The sequence below is a fragment of the Pseudophryne corroboree genome, chromosome 1, assembly GCF_028390025.1.
Source record: "Pseudophryne corroboree isolate aPseCor3 chromosome 1, aPseCor3.hap2, whole genome shotgun sequence".
Taxonomy (NCBI): Eukaryota; Metazoa; Chordata; class Amphibia; order Anura; family Myobatrachidae; genus Pseudophryne; species Pseudophryne corroboree.
In genome coordinates, this window is record NC_086444.1 from 231952148 (window position 1) to 231974533 (window position 22386).

The 22386-nt window shown below is 47.4% G+C and overlaps 1 protein-coding gene across 4 annotated transcripts in view; it reads right to left on the minus strand.

Moving 5' to 3' along the window:
* EPB41L4A (erythrocyte membrane protein band 4.1 like 4A) overlaps window positions 1-22386 on the minus strand; it is a 419914-nt gene that overhangs the window by 284131 nt on the left and 113397 nt on the right. For 2 of the 4 annotated variants that reach the window (XM_063964123.1, XM_063964121.1), the window contains exon 2: window positions 3377-3481. The exons of 1 other annotated variant lie outside the window; for it this stretch is intronic. In XM_063964123.1, the coding sequence (XP_063820193.1) occupies window positions 3377-3481 (105 nt within the window). Of the gene's footprint in view, window positions 1-3376; window positions 3482-3991; window positions 4091-22386 lie in introns of those variants that run through there. One more of the 4 variants, XM_063964122.1, reaches the window with a different exon arrangement.

The window sequence follows — 22386 nt, forward strand, 5'->3', positions numbered from 1 at the left end:
CAATTAGTGCCCCCCCTCTCTTGTTTTACCCTGATTCTGTAGCAGGACTGCAGGGGAGAGTCAGGGAGCCGTCCTTCCAGCGGAGCTGTGAGGGAAAATGGCGCTTGTGTGCTGAGGAGATAGGCTCCGCCCCCTTTTCGGCGGCCTTTTCTCCCGCTTTTTTTAGGAAAACTGGCAGGGGTTAAATGCATCCATATAGCCCAGGAGCTATATGCGATGCATTTCTTTAGCCATATAAGGTTTAAAACGTGTTTTATTGCGTCTCAGGGCGCTCCCCCCCAGCGCCCTGCACCCTCAGTGACCGGAGTGTGAAGTGTGCTGAGAGCAATGGCGCACAGCTGCAGTGCTGTGCGCTACCTTATTGAAGACAGGAACGTCTTCTGCCGCCGATTTTTCCGGACCTCTTCGCTCTTCTGGCTCTGTAAGGGGGCCGGCGGCGCGGCTCCGGGACCCATCCAAGCTGAGCCTGTGATCGTCCCTCTGGAGCTAATGTCCAGTAGCCAAGAAGCCCAATCCACTCTGCATGCAGGTGAGTTCGCTTCTTCTTCCCTTAGTCCCACGATGCAGTGAGCCTGTTGCCAGCAGGTCTCACTGAAAATAAAAAACCTATTTAAACTTTTACTCTAAGCAGCTCAGGAGAGCCACCTAGCATGCACCCTTCTCGGCCGGGCACAAAAATCTAACTGAGGCTTGGAGGAGGGTCATAGGGAGAGGAGCCAGTGCACACCAGCTAGTCATAAAGCTTTTACTTTTGTGCCCAGTCTCCTGCGGAGCCGCTATTCCCCATGGTCCTTACGGAGTTCCCAGCATCCACTAGGACGTCAGAGAAATATAGGCATGCCCAAGACGCATTTTCACGGCAAAAGACTAGTCACGCAGCACTCACACGTTGTGTAACACGACTTGTAGCGCATGGAGCAAAAGAGGAAACATCTGTACATTAGACATAGGATGCAGCGATGGGTCTGGGAACATGTAGAATGGCATTTGTCCACCTAAAGATGGGCATTCAGCAATACAATCTGCTAGTAAATTTACCTAGCCAACAACTAAAGACAGGAGAAGGGTTATAATTAACCAATATTTTACTACAGAATGTGAGAAAGCTAAGTTCTCTTCTTTCTATACCAGTATTAGACCTGTACGTACAGTAAGTGATCAGGGCCATATTCACACCGCTCTCTGTTATTATCTTGTTTTCCAATCGCTGCGGTTTATTCTGCAGCTGTATAAATAAATGTCAGCACAAAGTTGTCATGTTTTATTTAGCAGCAATAGCAGTGTGAGAAAACATTTGTATTATCACATACAAACTTCCCTGTTCCTAATTTTACACCATGAAGTTTTAGTTTACTGTGGAGTTTCCATCTACAGCTACACCATATCTGTGTAACAGTAGCCGTTTCTTCATTGCAGATTACTTCACACAACAAGCTGCAGTTGTGTGAAGTAATTGAAACATAATTTGAAACATAATTTGACCCCTCAAGCAGAGATGAACAATAAGTGGTCCTCCATCTGCTGTGGAACTACACATCCCAGCATGCCCTGCCACAGTTTTCACATGCCCTGATAGCAAAATTGTGGTAGGACATGCTGAGATGTGTAGTCCCACAGCAGCTGGAGGGGCGCTTATTGCCCACCCCTACCTCAGAGTATAGTCTTGTGTACAGAAATACAGGATGTCAAACCTAATTCCAAACGGCATCTTGCTGTGCTGATTTCCATGCAGCAGGATGCTGTGAGCAAACAGTCATCGGGAGATGAGACAGATGGCAGTGTTCAAACTCATGGTAAAAGCCAGGAAATACAGTACTGCTATTGCTATGTACTTTGAACAGTCAGTAAATAAATCATTTTTATTTCTAGGTGCAAAACCCTTTAATTGCTGCTAACACAACACTAAGGGCAATATTCAATTAGTGTCAACATTTTTGACAGGGTGTAAAGACTGCACTTTCCACCGATAATAGCCACTTACTTCACTATTCAATTGAAGTGCCGGTTTTCCACCCAGTCGAAAATGCAGAAATGTCGAAAAACACATGGATGAGCAGAATCTCAGCTCATGCATGTGTTTTCATCCCTCCGTGGTCCGATTTCGACCATTAATTTTCGCCCATGAGAAGACGAAAATGAGAGGATTCAACACTAATTGAATATACCCTTGAAACCCTTAAATATGGATGGCCATGATCCTCTCTCACTCTCACAATATATGTCCCTTTTTAACAAAAAAACATATATATTAACGACAGTCCTAAAACCCTGTATCCCAATATGGTATAAACTACAGGAAGAACCTGCCCAGGTTGTTATCAAATATGTTCATAATATAGCAGCACCATCTTATTTGGTGAGAGGGGACAGTATCTCCTTTAGATTCAAATACCTCTGTCTCACTTTCTATCCAAAAAGTCCCTCTCCAAAGAGAGGTTAAGCCCCATACACACTAGACGAGATTTTGAAAGATCTCGCTCAGAAGGGCCGATCTGAGCGAGATCTTTCACAATCTCATCCAGTGTGTACACTAAATGTCATTAACGATGCGTGTTCCCGCGCATCATTAACGCCCCCACTCCCTCGTCCAAACATCTACGGACGAGGGAGGTCCTCGTTAACTACAGCGTTCCCCCTCCCCCATCACTGCCTGTCTCTGCCGCATCGGCAAGTGTGTATGCACTTGCCAATGCTAGCCCCCCCGCCGGGTCCCCGCCGCCGCCAATATCGGCATCGGCGGGGATCGGGTAGTGTGTAGGGCCCTTTATTATGGGGTCAGCTGCCATTGTATTATAATCAAAATCACTGAACTGTGATTTTTGAAAATTACTTTTAGCTACAATTCATGAATGTTTCATCGCCATTGTGAAAGGTATCCAGATGACCCCCATACTTCTGCGATCCCATTTCCAGGATCTGCTGGCACTGCCGATCCGCCAATCAGCGACCAGCGATGATCCTTATGGGAAATTAAACATGATAAAAATGCCCGACTGGAATTGGGGAATCTGGATTTTTAAACATGTTTAATATTCCCGATTCTCCAACCCAGCCTTCGGGCGGGTCAGAACAGTGCAGCAATTTATTGCTGATGTATGGAGCCATAACTCATTGGAGTCACTCTGATCTGTTTCATCCTTAGAAGATTCATTGATAACAAGCAAAACCTTACCCTATTATTACCAGAAACCTTCATGATGAAAATAAAAAAAACAATCACGTGACATTCGCTACAAAATGACCATATGGAACCTGGTTACTCTATCTGACTGTATGTGAAGCTCTTTCCATCCTTGGTGAGCTGCAAAAATACAAAGGTCATTGAAGGAGAAACGTTATGGTTGGACAAGCAGAATGTCCAGTGTCTCTAACTCACCGCCTGATGGTTTCTGTCACAGTACCGAAGCCCAAAGTAATCTATCTCCACGAGGTTTAGGTGACGGAATACGTAGTCCAGGACAACAGAGCCTTTCGTTGACTTCTGTGGGAAAGAATGTACAAATCTATTCAGGAGAATATTCTCAATTGTCAGTGTCAGTCATGCGTGCTCTATGGCTTTGTGTAACCAAAGGGGCTTGTTTTATTGACCAGGAGCTACTTTTGGCCTAATCATAGCAAGATTCTATGGCCTTTATTATGTTACTCCTAAGTTGTATTCACTGGGCAAAATGCATGAAACACAGAGGAAGGTGCCGCTTTTGTGTGTCTCTGTAAGGAGACTGACAACCAAAAGCTCTTTGTGTCCCTTTTTCTATAAACCCACATGTTCAGACACCAAAACACCTGTTGCTGCAACACTTCATGGCGGGTCTGTGAGTGGAGACAGAGGAGTCTGCCTTGAGAAAATCACAAAGCGTTCTTAAAATGAGATACACAGATAGAACCTCAGTAGAGAAAAGTGAGTTTCAGAGCAAACCCATCCTGCTGCGTTTGTGAAATAATACGGTGGAGTGTACTTGCATGACAATAAATGGCATGTTGGATAACTTACATAAGAAATAGGTGTATATATCATTCAAGATGTTGATGGAATAATTTCTCTCAGACATTCTGCTACTAGAAATGGTTACAAAACCCTGCGGTAACATAGCAGAAATCCGTTCTCACTGATACACTTGAACTCTGCAGGAAAACTAAGCAACACAACAGCAGAATAATATAATTAGCTCCATCAAACAAATCTCACTTATTTTGTGACGACAGATTTACTTTAATCTATTCGTTGTCAATATGCACAGTCAATATGATTAAGGAGTGTTCTGCTAATTAAGTGCAGATCAATGGCTTTGTTCTATAATGTGTTTCTGAAGTGATCCCTTATATGGTAAGGGGAAGCACTTATGGGGTGTTGGGGTGTGATACAATTATACAATTGCTTCTTTGCCCTCTTATTACAAAGGCACTAGTAAAAAAATGACCATATGTTGAGTAGTGGAAAAAAAGAATGGTAAGCTTGCTTACCTCACCATTGTGCTATTTAAATAAGCAGAATCATATCTGGTGCCCAGACTAACATGCAGCGCTTTCTCTCATGCCAAACATAATGAGACTCATGTAGTGCTGGATGCACGTTACTTCAAAAGTGCGAATGTAAATTATGTCTGGGAAAAATAAAGATTACATTCCTTGTGTGTGCTGAACTTGAGCATTTTAAGATTTTAGATTAAGTTTAAGATTGAGCATTTTAAGATTTTAAGGCTAGGTACAGAAGGTCAGTAGTGACAATAGGGTAGATGTATGAGGCGGCGATATGAGGGGAAGTGGTATCAGTGCATGCTATGTGCGCTGATACCGCTTCTCCCCATGTAAAAATGCGGTGGTTTGTGCAAGGTGACAGATCTACATGCCCCTGTCATTATTGGCATTGCTATCTTTAAGATATGACCGTTCCGACACCTGCAGCTATTGATTTCGGCAGCTGGCTGCCATGGCTGCCAGCTCCAGGCTGCATGTGAAACCTAGCGTTAGTAGCGAAATCTCACGCATGCCCACTGGAGCCAGCTGAGAAGGGAAACACAGCACATCAGCACTCGGCAGATGCGATGTAGAACTGACAGGGATCGCCGGACGGGGGAATTTTCACTCCTGCGCTCTGGCAAACAAAACGTTTATACATCTCATCGGTACTGCTTCCTTCGGGAAAGAGGCAAAGTAGGTAGCCCTATAGCGGCAGATGTGCGCAGCATAATACATCTGCCCCTATGTCCACAGTCACTTTGTCAAGCTCAGTATTCCAGCACAGGTATCCAGACACTGGCTGACATGCTCTTAGAGCACTTCAACCATGAGGTTGTTACAATGTCTAATGTATAATCTACATAACAAGTTTACAGCTGGAGAAACAGTAGCATATGTGAGAAGGTTACATAGGAGAAATGGTAGCCTGCATGACAGGTTTACACAAGGATAAATAGTAGCACACATGCCAGGCTTACACCATTAGAAACAGGAGTATATGCAGGGGTGGACTGGTCCGCATGGGTACAGGGTAGGGGGGGTGACCCTCGGAGGGCCCCACTGCCATGAGTGGCTATTGTTCATCATCATAATAATCAATGCTCCTTTTGCTCCAGGGGTCGAACCATTGCTAGGGATGCACATCTGGACAAGTACCTATGTGTCTCTGTCCTTATCTACCTCTGTTGCATTTCTGTGAGCACCCCATTATTGTACTCTGCCTTTGTTTGCCTGCCTCTTCCCTCCCCCATTCCATCTCTCTAAGCATAGGGAGTTGTAAGTGTTACGGTGCATACACACGGTCAGATTTTGGCTATCTTGAATTTTGACTATGCAATATGGACTATGCGATATGGACTATGCGATATCGACTATGTGTGCTTGCGATATTGGCTATGTGCGATTTTGACTAAGTGCCAATTTTGACTATACTTTAGTAGGGTGGTATTCAGTATACCGGTTGTTGGGATCCTGGCGCACAGTATACCGGCGCCGAAATCCCGACAACCGGCATACCGACACCTTTTCTCCCTCTTGGGGGTCCACCACCCCCCTGGAGGGAGAAGAGATAGCGTGCCACTGTGCCCGCAGCATGGCGAGCACAACAAGCCCGCAAGGGGCTCATTTGCGCTCGCCTCGCTGTCAGGATCCCGGCGTAGCTATGCTGGCCGCCGGGGACCCGGCCGCCGGGAACTCATACCACACCCCTTTAGTACTATAGTCAAAACTGACTTGCCTGCACAGTCTATCTAACCTTGCAATACTGACCCCGCGGGACCGTGCATCAGGATCACGATTCTGACTATATAGCCAATTTCACAAGGATAAATCTCACCGTGTGTATGCACCTTTAGACAAGACTAAATTCAAACACAAGTGTTTTGTTTTGTTTTATTTTTAATACATATATTAAACTTTACATTAGCACTAATGTGCAAATACAATAGGACAAAAACAACCAGCAGAGTCACATTTGATGCAACAACTTTAATGAAGAGCTATATTTGGTGTCAAACATGATGTGCTGAGCCCAATCTATTGGTACTCTATATACACTTATATAGTCACTGAGCTGACCTCTCCTCCTTTGTTCACCTTTGAGCAGTGACTCCAAACATTTGACTCACACCAGCTATCATAACTGATAGCATTGTTCCTGCCTACACTGAGCTCTGACAGGCAAAAATAACTCATTGTAAGACAGGAACGTGACTAACTACCAATCAATGGTAACTACAAGAGATGAACAGCCGACTGACTGAGTCAGCTAATGGCAATTTTCACATTCACTAAAACCACTCAAGCTGTGCACTTTTCTGGAGTTCCAACCATTAATTTAGTAAACAACATTCTTTTCTGTTCTCTTAACTGCCAGACAATTTTGCAACAGTTTAGGTGCATTATATTGGGTGTGGATTATCAGATCTACACTAAAAAGGTCTACAGTCAATAGGTCTACCACTAATGGTGGACATGCATTAGGCCGACAGGGTCAAAAGCTCAACACAGAATAGGTAGACATAAAAAAAGTCGACAGGGTCAAAATGTCAACATGAAAATGGTCGACACAAATTTTATTTTATTTTTAAATGGGTGTTTTGTCACTTTTCTGCCACAAACAAACCTAATTTGTGTACCACGTCCCTTCGCATGGCGAGCCAGCTTCGGGCAAGGTGCCTCCCGCTGCACTCGGCACAGGTTACTTTTCCCAGTCATAGTCTATGTAGATGGTAAAGCATGAAAAAGTTGAAAATAAATGGGGAAAAAAGAAAGAAAAAACTTGTGTCTACCATATGTGTGTCGACCATTTTTACGTTGACCTTTTGATCCTGTCGACTTTTTGATATGTCTACCTTTTATATTTCAACCTTTTGCCCCTGTGGACCTTTAGACTCTGTCGACCTAATGCATGTCCACCACTATTGACTGTAGACCTTTTTAGTGTAGATCTATAGACCAGAAACCCATAATATTGTATAAATCAGACTACACAGAGGGGGTCATTCCGAGTTGATCGCTAGCTGCATTCGTTTGCTGTGCAGCAATGAGGCAAAAAAACTGCACTTCTGCGCATGCGTATGTGGCGCAATGCGCACGCGCAAAGTACTATTACAACGAACGATGTAGTTTAACACAAGGTCTAGCAAAGCTTTTCAGTCGCACTGCTGGCCGCAGAGTGATTGACATGAAGTTGGCGTTTTTGGGTGTCAACTGACCGTTTTCAGGGAGAGTTCGAAAAAACGCAGGCGTGCCAGGAAAAACGCAGGCGTGGCTGGGCGAACGCAGGGCGTGTTTGTGACGTCAAAACAGGAACTGAACAGTCTGAAGTCATCGCAAGCGCTGAGTAGGTATTGAGCTACATTAGTTCGTACTTCTGCTAAGCTAAAATACACTCCCAGTGGGAGGCGGCATAGCGTTTGCACGGCTGCTAAAAATTGCTAGCGACCGAACAACTCGGAATGACCACCAGTATGTTGCTGCAACTCTGGTAATAAATAGTATCTCTCAAAAAATATCTATTAAAAAAAAAATAGTTTGTGTAATGAAATGTAATACACCTCCAAAATTATGGCAAAATCTGTAACTTTACGTAAACTTAACACCCTCTACAACAATGGGGGTCATTCCGACCCGATCGCTCGCTGCAGTTTGTCGCAGCGCAGCGAAGCGATCGGGTAGGCACTGCGCCCACGCCGGCGCATAGCAGTCGTCTGTGCCCAGCGATTGCCTCTGAGACAGAGGCGGTCACTGGGCGGTAGGGGGCTGAACGGCGTGGCTGGACCGTTGGGGGGGCGGCCAGCGGGTGCGACGAGCAACTCCCGGCCAGCCGCAGGAGCTGCGCTGGCCGGGAGTTACTCCTCAAATACAAAGGCGCCCGCCGCGGCACTAACTGTGGCTCCCTGCTTCCCCCTCCTATTTCTCCCCCGCGTCGTTACGTCACGACGCAACCCCGTCACTCCGCGAAACTCCCGCCCCCCCTGAGCAGAGTACAGAGGGGGATCCAAGTTAAGAAGAGGGAAAGGCCGGCGCGAGGAGCGACTGGTGAGGCGGGCCGAAGAGCGGTAATCGCCTCTGTAAGTATTCTCTCTCTCTCTCTCTCTCTCTCTCAATGTGTAAAATGGGGACACCTGCCGTAATGTGTGAAATGGGGACTCTTGCCTGCCGTAGTGTGGGGATTTAATGTATCAAGGGCATTGCGGTGTGTGGCATAATATGGTGCAGGGGGCATTACTGTGTGGGGCTTAATATGGTAGAATTTTTGTTTCCTGTGGTGGTCGTGATCTGTTGGAGCAGGGTCAAAAACTGGATTGTGAGGTAGTCTTTTCAGACGAGGCCATGCCCATTTAAATGAGACCACACCCATTTAGATGAGGCCACGCCCCCTTACCGGGTGCGCGCGCAAGTTGTTTTTTATCTAGGTGGGCGGGGGGGGGGGGGGGCACATTTTTTTATGTCATTTTTTTATCTCGCACTGGGAGCCAAATTGGCTAGAAACAGCCCTGCCCTGTGCTGGGAGTCCCCCCGCATGTCTGAGTTTACGATCGTAGCTGTGCTAAAGTTAGCACAGCTACGATCAACTCAGAATGACCCCCAATACCTCCTTGCAGATAACCAGCTAACAGTGCTGCCTTGGATAGGGGAAGAAATAGTTGCAAAGCAAGTGATAAAGCAAAAAAAGAAGAAAAGACAATGGAAAAGGGAAGGAAAAGATACTATATGCAGTAAACATAGTTCATGAAACTCCCAAAGGTACAGGATTTCTCCTCCATGTTAGACTCCGTATTAATTCACTTTATGAGACTGAGCTCCAGAGGTCCTACACAGCTGATTAGCCAGGAGCCAAATCAATATTGCTGCATACCACATGGGGAGGACATGCCGGATAATACACAGCTACAGCCATATTATCATATGAGAAGAAGAAATCCAATCCAGGCAACCAGCACAAAGAATTCCAATCATCTCCATTAAATACATAAAAGTGTGTTACACATAGAAAAATGTTGTGTCCGTAGCAGACAGACGTTGCATACAGACCCTGAATCTAAGCTGGATGCAATTTGCGACTATGTACAAACTTAAAATGCAAGCACGGGGGAAGAAATGAAATAAACAAATTGTATTTTGCTAGTTAAACAAAAATGTTTTATGGAACCAACTCTGCATACTGTAGGTAGGAAAGGCCCAAACTTGACCCTGACAATAAATTTAGGTTGCCGGCTGTTGGGATCCCAGCGCACAGTATATCGGCGCTGGAATCTTGACATCCGGAATACAGACACCTTTTCTCCATCTTGGGGTCCACGACCCCCCTGGAGGGAGAATAGATGCCACAAGGGGCTCATTTGCACTCGCCCAGCTGTCGGTATGCCGGCGGTCGGGATTCCAGCGCCGGTATGCTGGCCCCCGGGAGTCCGGCCACCGGCATACCATACTACACCCAACCAGAGTGGATGCACAGGGAATGCGATAAGAGTTGAGGCTTCACTGTGAGCACAAAAGATGGACACAACACAATATACAATTCATACACATTACATTAAATGGCCAGAAAGTGTAGATAAGTAGCCAAGTCGCACAGAACCTGTTAAAAGCAAACTGAACAAGACACAAATATAAATTGTTGACTACCACGCTAATAAACATATCAGCAGCCTTCCCCTTTCCTAATTGTGCAGGAATCATATTTACATTTTTTTTAAAACAAAGTGTTCGGCAAACTTTCATTTTGCTATTAGATTCAGTCATAGTGATATAAGAGCAGGATAATTGGGTAGCCAGGTCTAGGTAAGCCTGGCTTTATTGGCTCATAAATTGCACCAGGAGCTGAGTACCTTCAAGCCATTCCTCTCCTAAACAGAAGCATTTGTGCATGAGATGTACCTTGAGATGCGTTTGTGTCGACACGCTTTTAGTGTACTTTGGCCTTGTCTAGATACTGGGAGACGTAAGTGAAAAAGGTGGTTGAGTTGCCAGGGCAAAAGCCTAAGGGGCCCTATACACGGGAGAGATGTGTGCTGAGCGAACCGCTCAGCACACATCTCTCTCGCCGCTCAGCACAGCGCGATCTGTGCTGAGCGTGCGGGGGGAGACGTGGGGGCCGCTCATTTCACCCGGCGGGTGAAACAAGCGACGTGCTAGATTGGCCTGCGCGGCAGGCCAATCTAGCACCAGCGATAGCGGTGCGCGGGGCTGCGCATCGCTATCGCTGTAGGGGGTACACACGAGTGATCTATGCTTAAAATCTAAGCAATCTTGTCAGATTGCTTAGATTTTAAGCATGGATCTCTCCGTGAGTACCCCCCTTAACACTGTGAAAGGACAAGCATGCAGCACCTTCCTCCTTAAGTAGCAATGGAAAGTTAGCAGGAACGATATTTATAGGGCAATTCTCCGTGATGCACGGGACAACTACACAAATTCAAATGACATGCTTCTCCAAAATACAAAGATTTTAGTGGGTCTTAGGTTATAGGGTAAGGTATTGCTACTAAGCAATTAAGTTTTCATACTGTATAACAACAATTTATTAACAGACCAGTTTAAAAGAAAAAAAAAGTTAAATGCATGTGATGCCCGGGACTTTATGTTCACTTTCTGGAGAATCACCCTATAAAGATGAAGGAGCTTCGCTGCTCTCGTCTTTTTGTTCAAATCATTTAACGCAGTCTCTGAATATCGTTATGTCTGCTCTCACTCGAGAATAGAAGGGAAGAGGCCGTTCTCTTCCTGTTTTCTCCCAGAATGCACAGTTTTCACCGGTCCTTCATGCACAGTGGATGATTAAAAACCAGCCTCCATTTGTGCCTCCGGTGGCTCCGTAGGATCTCAACGTGGTGTTGAGGTTCCTGCAATCTTCTTGGTTTGAACCTTTACGGAAGGTTGAGTTGAAATTCCTCACGTGGAAAGTGGTCATGTTGTTGGCATTGGCGTCCGCAAGGCGAGTATCTGAGTTGGCGGCCTTGTCTCACAAGAGCCCCTATTTGATATTCCATGAAGATAGAGTGGAGTTGCGGACTCGGCAGCTGTTTCTACCAAAGGTGGTTTCAGCTTTTCACATGAACCAACCTATTGTAGTGCCAGTGGCACCCTCGTGGATTCAAAGTGTCTGGATGTGGTCAGGGCTTTGAAAATCTATGTAGCCAGAACGGCTCAGATTAGGAAAACAGAGGCTCTGTTAGTCCTCTATGCTCCCAATAAGATTGGGACGCCTGCTTCCAAGCAGACTATTGTGCGTTGGATCTGTAACACGATTCAACAGGCTCATTCTACGGATGGATTGCCGTTGCCGAAATCGGTTAAGGCCCATTCTACTAGGAAGGTGGGCTCATCTTGGGCGGCTGCCCGTGGGGTCTCGGCGTTACAACTTTGTCGAGCAGCTACTTGGTCGGGTTCAAACACTTTCGCAAAGTTCTACAAGTTTGATACCCTGGCTAATGAGGACCTCTTGTTTGGTCAATCGGTGCTGCAGAGTCATCCGCACTCTCCCGCCCGATCTGAAGCTTTGGTATGATCCCCATGGTCTATGAAGTGTCCCCGGCATCCTCTAGGATGTAGGAGAAAATAGGATTTTAATACCTACCGGTAAATCCTTTTCTCTTAGTCCGTAGAGGATGCTGGGCGCCCGTCCCTGTGCGTACTTTTTCTGCAGTAGTGGTTGTAGGTTTTGGTTGTGTTACACAATGGTTGTGTTTGGTTTTAATCAGCCTGTTGCTGGTTTTTTGTTCATGCTGTTGACTGGGTTTACTTACAAATGCCATGTTGTATGGCGTGTTTGTGGTGTGAGCTAGTGTGTATCTCACCCTTAGTTTTAAAATAAAAATCCTTTTCCTCGAAATGTCCGTCTACCTGGGCACAGTTCCTATAACTGAGGTCTGGAGAAGGGGCATTGAGGGAGGAGCCAGTTCACACCCAGTAAAAGTCTTAGAGTGTGCCCATGTCTCCTGCAGATCCCGTCTATACCCCATGGTCTATGAAGTGTCCCCAGCATCCTCTACGGACTAAGAGAAAAGGATTTACCGGTAGGTATTAAAATCCTCTTTTTGCAATACATTTGATAATAAATGCAGTGTATAATTTTCAACTTTGAAATTCTTTGAATATCAAGGAGATCTATAAAATGTGTGCCTCACTGTCACTGTGATAAATTAGTACAGATAATTCCATAATCACTGAGTAACTTACTTGACAACTGGTGAAAACCGAGACATCGTTCCCATCAGGGTTATCCAATTGATTGTTTTGAATATCACAACCCAAAAACCAGGGCCGCAACTACGTGTGTGCCAAGTGGGCTTGGCACACAGCGCAGTTGCCCTGAGGGCGCACGGCCAGCGGCATGTAATGAGTAAAATTGACTCATTACATGCCGCTTGTTCTGTGCTGTGCGCCGCCGCGCTGTGGAGGGAGAAGAGAGCAGCGCCGGGCAGGTGAGAAGGAGGAGGAGGGAGGGGGACTGGAGCCGCAGCAGCGCTATTTCATTGGTAGTAAGCGCCGCTGCAGCAGCCCCCTCTCCTTCCGTATTGGCTGCCTGGCGCTGCTGTGGATGCTGGGATGTGGTTCCTCCATCCCAGCATCCACAGCAGCGCCAGGCAGCCAATACGGAAGAAGAGGGGACTGCTGCAGCGGCGCTTACTACCAATTACATAGCGCTGCTGCGGCTCCAGTCCCCCTCCCTCCTCCTCCTTCTCACCTGCCTGCACCGGGGAAGCTGCACGAGGAGCCTGTCAGCGGGGAGATGGTAAGTATCTCTCTCTCTCTCTCTCTCTCGGACACCGTCTGCCATAATGTGTAAAAAGGGGGCCTGGCTGCCGCAATGTGTAAAAAGGGGGACTGGCTGCCGCAATGTGTAAAAAGGGGGACCGGCTGCCGTAATGTGTAAAAAGGAGGACCGGCTGCCGCAATGTGTAAAAAGGGGTACACCATCTGCCGGAATATGTAAAAAGGGGGCCTGGCTGCCGCAATGTGTAAATAGGGGACTGGCTGCCGCAAAGGGGGACTGGCTGCCGCAATGTGTAAAAAGGGGGACTGGCTGCCGCAATGTGTAAAAAGGGGGACTGGCTGCCGCAATGTGTAAAAAGGGGGACTGGCTGCCGCAATGTGTAAAAAGGGGGACGCTGGCTGCTGCAATGTGTATAAAGGGGGACACCATCTGCCGTAATGTGTAAAAAGGGGGACGCTGTCTGCCGTAATGTGTAAAAAATAAGAATTTACTTACCGATAATTCTATTTCTCGTAGTCCGTAGTGGATGCTGGGAACTCCGTAAGGACCATGGGGAATAGCGGCTCGGCAGGAGACTGGGCACAAAAGTAAAGCTTTAGGACTACCTGGTGTGCACTGGCTCCTCCCCCCATGACCCTCCTCCAAGCCTCAGTTAGGATACTGTGCCCGGACGAGCGTACACAATAAGGAAGGATTTTGAATCCCGGGTAAGACTCATACCAGCCACACCAATCACACCGTACAACTTGTGATCTGAACCCAGTTAACAGCATGATAACAGAGGAGCCTCTGGAAAGATGGCTCACAACAACAATAACCCGATTTAGTTAACAATAACTATGTACAAGTATTGCAGACAATCCGCACTTGGGATGGGCGCCCAGCATCCACTACAGACTACGAGTAATAGAATTATCGGTAAGTAAATTCTTATTTTCTCTGACGTCCTAGTGGATGCTGGGAACTCCGTAAGGACCATGGGGATTATACCAAAGCTCCCAAACGGGCGGGAGAGTGCGGATGACTCTGCAGCACCGAATGAGAGAACTCCAGGTCCTCCTCAGCCAGAGTATCAAATTTGTAGAATTTAGCAAACGTGTTTGCCCCTGACCAAGTAGCTGCTCGGCAAAGTTGTAAAGCCGAGACCCCTCGGGCAGCCGCCCAAGATGAGCCCCCTTCCTTGTGGAATGGGCTTTTACAGATTTTGGCTGTGGCAGGCCTGCCACAGAATGTGCAAGCTGAATTGTACTACAAATCCAACGAGCAATAGTCTGCTTAGAAGCAGGAGCACCCAGCTTTTTGGGTGCATACAGGATAAACAGGGAGTCAGATTTTCTGACTCCAGCCGTCCTGGAACATATATTTTCAGGGCCCTGACAACGTCCAGCAACTTGGAGTCCTCCAAGTCCCTAGTAGCCGCAGGTACCACAATAGGCTGGTTCAGGTGAAACGCTGAAACCACCTTAGGGAGAAATTGTGGACGAGTCCTCAATTCTGCCCTGTCCGTATGAAAAATCAGGTAAGGGCTTTTATAAGATAAAGCCGCCAATTCTGACACGCGCCTGGCCGAAGTCAGGGCCAACAGCATGACCACTTTCCATGTGAGATATTTCAAATCCACAGATTTAAGCGGTTCAAACCAATGTGATTTTAGGAACCCCAAAACTACATTGAGATCCCAAGGTGCCACTGGAGGCACAAAAGGAAGCTGTATATGCAGCACCCCCTTGACAACGTCTGAACTTCAGGAACTGAAGCCAGTTCTTTCTGGAAGAAAATCGACAGGGCCGAAATCTGTACCTTAATGGATCCTAATTTTAGGCCCATAAACTCCTGTTTGCAGGAAATGCAGGAATCGACCCAGTTGAAATTCCTCCGTTGGGGCCTTCCTGGCCTCGCACCACGCAACATATTTCCGCCAAATGTGGTGATAATGCTTTTCGGTCACATCCTTCCTGGCTTTGATCAGGGTAGGAATGACTCTTCCGGAATGCCTTTTTCCTTCAGGATCCGGCGTTCAACCGCCATGCCGTCAAACGCAGCCGCGGTAAGTCTTGGAACAGACAGGGTCCTTGCTGGAGCAGGTCCCTTCTTAGAGGTAGAGGCCATGGGTCCTCTGTGAGCATCTCTTGAAGTTCCGGGTACCAAGTCCTTCTTGGCCAATCCGGAGCCACGAGTATAGTTCTTACTCCTCTCCGTCTTATAATTCTCAGTACCTTGGGTATGAGAGGCAGAGGAGGGAAACACATACACTGACTGGTACACCCATGGTGTTACCAGAGCGTCCACAGCTATTGCCTGAGGGTCCCTTGACCTGGCGCAATACCTGTCCAATTTTTTTGTTGAGGCGGGACGCCATCATGTCCACCTTTGGTTTTTTCCAACGGTTTACAATCATGTGGAAGACTTCTGGGTGAAGTCCCCACTCTCCCGGGTGGAGGTCGTGCCTGCTGAGGAAGTCTGCTTCCGAGTTGTCCCTTCCGGAATGAACACTGCTGACAGTGCTATCACATGATTTTCCGCCCAGCGAAGAATCCTTGCAGCTTCTGCCATTGCCCTCCTGCTTCTTGTGCCGCCCTGTCTGTTCACGTGGGCGACTGCCGTGATGTTGTCTGATTGGATCAGCACCGGCTGACCTTGAAGCAGAGGTCTTGCTTGGCTTAGGGCATTGTAAATGGCCCTCAGCTCCAGGATATTTATGTGAAGTGATGTCTCCAGGCTTGACCACAAGCCCTGGAAATTTCTTCCCTGTGTGACTGCTCCCCAGCCTCGCAGGCTGGCATCCGTGGTCACCAGGACCCAGTCCTGAATGCCGAATCTGCGGCCCTCTAGAAGATGAGCACTCTGCAACCACCACAGGAGAGACACCCTTGTCTTTGGTGACAGGGTTATCCGCTGATGCATCTGAAGATGCGATCCGGACCATTTGTCCAGCAGGTCCCACTGGAAAGTTCTTGCGTGGAATCTGCCGAAAGGGATTGCTTCGTAGGAAGCCACCATTTTTCCCAGGACCCTTGTGCATTGATGCACTGACACTTGGCCTGGTTTTAGGAGGTTTCTGACTAGTTCGGATAACTCCCTGGCTTTCTCCTCCAGGAGAAACACCTTTTTCTGGACTGTGTCCAGGATCATCCCTAGGAATAGAAGACGTGTCGTCGGGATCAGCTGCGATTTTGGAATATTGAGAATCCAATCGTGCTGCCGCAACACTACTTGAGATAGTGCTACCCCGACTACCAATTGTTCCCTGGATCTTGCCCTTATCAGGAGATCGTCCAAGTACGGGATAACGAAAACTCCCTTCCTTCGAAGGAGTATCATCATTTCGGCCATTACCTTGGTAAAGACCCGGGGTGCCGTGGACAAACCAAACGGCAGCGTCTGAAACTGATAGTGACAGCTCTGTACCACAAACCTGAGGTATCCTTGGTGAGAAGGGTAAATTGGGACATGGAGGTAAGCCTCCTTGATGTCCAAAGACACCATATAATCCCCTTCTTCCAAGTTCGCAATCACCGCTCTGAGTGACTCCATTTGAATTTGAACCTGTGTATGTAAGTGTTCAAGGATTTCAGATTTAAAATAGGTCTCACCGAGCCGTCCGGCTTCGGTACCACAAACAGCGTGGAATAATACCCCTGTCCCTGTTGCAGGAGGGGTATCTTGATTATCACCTGCTGGGAATACAGCTTGTGAATGGCTTCCAATACCGCCTCCCTGTCGGAGGGAGACGTCGGTAAAGCAGACTTTAGGGGAGTGCCTGAGTCCGCTTGTAAAGCCCCAGCGTCATGCTGAGGACTTGGCAGAAACGGGAGAGGGCTTCTGTTCCTGGGAACTGGCTGTTTGCTGCAGCCTTTTTCCTCTCCCTCTGCCATGGGGCAGAAATGAGGAGCCTTTTGCCCGCTTGCCCTTATGGGGCCGAAAGGACTGCGCCTGATAATACGGCGTCTTCTTATGTTGAGAGGCTACCTGGGGTAAAAATGTGGATTTCCCAGCAGTTGCCGTGGCCACCAGGTCTGATAGACCTACCCCAAATAACGCCTCCCCTTTGTAAGGCAATACTTCCATATGCCTTTTGGAATCAGCATCACCTGACCACTGCCTCGTCCATAACCCTCTTCTGGCAGAAATGGACAGCGCACTTACTCTTGATGCCAGTCGGCAAATATCTCTGTGCATCCCGCATATATAGAAATGCATCTTTCAAATGCTCTATAGCCAGTAATATACTGTCCCTATCCAGGGTATCAATATTGTCAGTCAGGGAATCCGACCAAGCCACCCCAGCACTGCACATCCAGGCTGAGGCGATTGCTGGTCACAGTATAACACCCGTGTGAGTGTATATACATTTTAGGATATTCTCCTGCTTTGTCAGCAGGTTCCTTAAGGGCGGCCCTATCAGGAGACGGTAGTGCCATCTGTTTTGACAAACGTGTGAGCGCTTTATCCACCTTAGGGGGTGTTTCCCAACGTGCCCTATCCTCTGGCGGGAAGGGGTATGATGCTAATAACCTTTTAAGAATTATCAGTTTTTTATCGGGGGAAACCCACGCTTCATCACACACTTCATTTAATTCCTCAGATGCAGGAAAAACTGCAGGCAGTTTTTTCTCACCAAACATAATACCCTTTTTAGTGGTACTTGTATTATCAGAAATATGTAAAACATTTTTCATAGCATCAATCATGTGTGGCCATACTGGAAGTCACATTCGTCTCTTCATCGTCGACACTGGAGTCAGTATCCGTGTCGGCGTCTGTATCTGCCATCTGAGGTAACGGGCGTTTTAGAGCCCCTGATGGCTTTTGAGACGCCTAGACAGGCACGAGCTGAGTAGCCGACTGTCTCATGTCATCAACCGTCTTTTGTAAAGAGCTGACACTGTCACGTAATTCCTTCCATAAGCTCAGCCACTCAGGTGTCGACTCCCTAGGGGGTGACATCTCCATTACAGGCAATTGCTCCGCCTCCACACCATTTTCCTCCTCATACATGTCGACACAATCGTACGGACACACAGCATACACACAGGGAATGCTCTGATAGAGGACAGGACCCCACTAGCCCTTTGGGGAGACAGAGGGAGAGTATGCCAGCACACACCAGAGCGCTATATATATACAGGGATAACCTTATAGAAGTGTTTTTCCCCTTATAGCTGCTGTTTTATTTATACTGCGCCTAATTAGTGCCCCCCTCTCTTGTTTTACCCTTTTCTGTAGTGCAGGACTGCAGGGGAGAGTCAGGGAGACGTCCTTCCAGCGAAGCTGTGAGGGAAAATGGCGCCCGTGTGCTGAGGAGATAGGCTCCGCCCCCTTCTCGGCGGACTTTTCTCCCGCTTTTTGCTGTATTCTGGCTGGGGTTAAAATACATCCATATAGCCCTGGGGGTTATATGTGATGTATTTTCGCCAGCCAAGGTGTTTCTATTGCTGCTCAGGGCGCCCCCCCCCAGCGCCCTGCACCCTCAGTGACCGGAGTGTGAAGTGTGCCTGAGGAGCAATGGCGCACAGCTGCAGTGCTGTGCGCTACCTTGGTGAAGACTGATGTCTTCTGCCGCCGATTTTCCGGACCTCTTCTTGCTTCTTGCTCTGTAAGGGGGCCGGCGGCGCGGCTCTGGGACCGGAGTCCGAGGCTGGGCCTGTGTTCGGTCCCTCTGGAGCTAATGGTGTCCAGTAGCCAAGAAGCCCAAGCTGGCTGCAAGCAGGCAGGTTCGCTTCTTCTCCCCTTAGTCCCTCGATGCAGTGAGCCTGTTGCCAGCAGGTCTCACTGAAAATAAAAAACCTAAAACTAAACTTTTACTAAGAAACTCAGGAGAGCCTCCTAGAATGCACCCTTCTCGGCCGGGCACAAAAATCTAACTGAGGCTTGGAGGAGGGTCATGGGGGGAGGAGCCAGTGCACACCAGGTAGTCCTAAAGCTTTACTTTTGTGCCCAGTCTCCTGCGGAGCCGCTATTCCCCATGGTCCTTACGGAGTTCCCAGCATCCACTAGGACGTCAGAGAAAGAGGGACTGTCTGCTGTAATGTGTAAAAAGGGGGACGCTGTCTGCTGTAATGTATAAAAGGGTCTCTACCTGGTGTAGTGGCGCTACTGTGCAGCATAATTTGAATAATAAAGACTACTGTGCACCGTAGTATGAATTGCTATTATTGTGTGACCACGCCCCTTCCCCATAAAGCCACGCCCCTATATATTTTTTGCGCGTCTATGTCGCGCACTGCCCCTATCTACAGGGGGGGGTGGGGGCGCCAATGTCGTTTCTTGCACACAGCGCTAAAATGCCTAGTTACGGCACTGCCAAAAACATACTTAGGACCATTGAAAAATAGTATTTTGCAGGAAGGAAAAAAGCAGTGATTACAGTGCATGTATGTGAAAACATTAATTGTGTTAATTGTCTTTTTATGGAGAGTGGTCAGCATAGGACAGGCGTGTCCAAACTGCGGCCCTCCAGCTGTTGTGAAACTACATATCCCAGCATGCCCTGACACAGTTTTGCTGTCAGAGAATGCTAAAGCTGTGTCAGGGCATGCTGGGATGTGTAGTTTCACAACAGCTGGAGGGACGCAGTTTGGACATGCCTGGCATAGGAGATATTGATAAACAGCAGGAGTGCTGGCGGTGCACCCAGAACATTACACTGCACCCTTCTGTGTGAGATTGCTTATTTGTATAGTCTGTTGCTGCTTTCAGTTACAGTAGATGCTCTTTTTGTTGTTTTTGTCTATCTGAGCAGAAAGCAGGCTTTCTACATTACACTTCATTCTACTGATATTGAATTATTATCTGTAGCTCGGTGAAGCAGCCTTTGTTCTCATCTGAAAGCCTTGCTAATAGGTATCTAGGATGAATGTATGCTGCTAAAAAGTTTCATAGTACTTCAAGCTTGGAGTCGTCAAGTGCTCTCTGATTATATATTACATATACACGTACTATTCAAGAGCTCTGTACTTGAAATGTTGTCCTGTTGTACAGAAGCATAACACGCCCTTTCCCGACACACAAATATAGCTGTGCAAAGTAAATCAAGTGGCGCTAAAGAAAAAAAATGACATGACAAAATTTAAAGGCTGTAATAATATATATTGATTTAAAGTTTAGCTTTAGGAGAATAATATAGTAAACTAGTAGAATTCCATTTATATTTTTCATTAAGTTTCGCACTTTACGCCTTAAAATTAAATTAAAAAATTCTACTCTTTTTTTTTTCTATCCTCATTTATTTTCTTGTGACCACTCTTTTTATGCAGCTACATATACTGTAGGGGGTAATTCAGACCTGATCACTAGGGTGTGTTTTTTGCATCCCTGCGATCAGGTAGTCGCCGCCTACAGGGGGAGGGGGAAATCGCTGTGCAGGTGTGCGATCGCATGTGCAGAGAGCTGCACAAACAGAAGTTTCTGCAGTCTCTGCACAGCCCAGGACTTACTCGGCCGCTGCGATGATCTTGGCCGGAGCTGACGTCAGAAACCCTCCTTCCAAATGCCTGGTCTCTCCTGCGTTATTCCGGACACTCCTCTAAAACTGTCAGTTTCCACCGCCTCTTCCTGCCAGTCACCTTGCGTTCGCCCGTGCGATCGCTTTGCTTGAACCATAAGTTGTAGCATATTGGAGAGCTGGCCTATGAATTGCAAAGTAATTCAATGTATCATAGATGTTTTGAAAAGAGACAGTGTGTAGAAATTAGTATAAAATTATCTGTGTTTTTTGCCATATTTAATTGAAACGTCATTCCGGAACAGTCCATGTGTTACAGGACTGTCCCGGCGAGGTGCTAATGGACATCAGTAACGTTTTTTGCCAGTGGGAAGAGAGGGAGGGAACGTTACCTCAGGTTTCTTACCCTTATACATGCAGACCCTCGTATCAGGAACCTCAGGGTCCTCCGTGATATTTAACACGTCCTTTATCGCCACAATCATGTACTGAATATTTTTAGCCAGTTTAGGATTTAATCTGGTATCATTATAGTCGACACAGGAATCAGAATCTGTTTCGGTATCTGTGTCCAGTAACTGGGCAAATGAACGTTTCTGTGACCCAGAAGGGTTTTGTGACAATGCATCATCCAAGGACCTTCTCCATGCTCAGTGCTGTGACTCAGATTTATCAAACCTCTTATTTAACAAAGCCACATTCGCATTCAAAACACTCAACATATTCACCCAATCCGGAGTCGGCGGTGCCGACGGGGTCACTCCCACAGCCTGTACTGTCTCCACACCTACTTCCTCCTGGGAAGAGCATTCAGCCTCAGACATGCCGACACACGTGCACCGACACCACCAAACACACTGGGCTATATGGAACAGACCCACACTAAGCCTGTCAGGGAGACACAAAGAGAGTTTGCCAGCTCACACCCCAGCGACTAACTTTGATCTGAAGTGTGCAGTATACAGCCCCAGATATGTCAGTGCTTCTCTTATCTCACAATAATAAGCACCAAATAAACTGTGCCCGCCCTGTTTTTCCCCTGTTACTTGTTACAGTGGAGGAGGAAGGCTCAGCGTCTCTGCAGCTCTGTCGAGAGAAAAATGGCGCTGGTTAGAGCTATGATGGCTAAGCCACGCCCCCGCAATGGCGCGCTTCAGTCCCGCTTCTTTTTAAAATATATATATACTGGCGGGGGTATAATCTGTGCCCAGGCACCATCTGTCTTTGCCAGTGTCTGATCTGAGGTTTCCAGCCGCTCAGGGCGCCCCCCCTGCGCCCTGCACCCAACCGTGCTGCTTGTGTGTGTGTGAGCATGACGTGCAGCGCACCCGCCGCGCGGTACCTCAGTCAGCGTCTGCCGTCTCTGAAGTCTTCTTCTCTACTCACCCGGCTTCTTTCTTCTGGCTCTGCAAGGGGGGTTGACGGCGCGGCTCCGGGAACGAGCATCTAGCACGGCTAGCGATCAGACCCTCTGGAGCTAATGGTGTCCAGTAGCCTAAGAAGCAGAGCCTTTAACTCATTAGAAGTAGGTCTGCTTCTCTCCCCTCAGTCCCACGAAACAGGGAGCCTGTTGCCAGCAGTTCTCCCTGAAAATAAAAAACCTAACGAAGTCTTTTTCAGAGAAACTCAGGAGAGCTCCCCTGTTAGTGTCCAGTCTCTCTGGGCACAGAATCTAACTGAGGTCTGGAGGAGGGGCATAAAGGGAGGAGCCAGTTCACACCCAGTAAAAGTCTTAGAGTGTGCCCATGTCTCCTGCGGATCC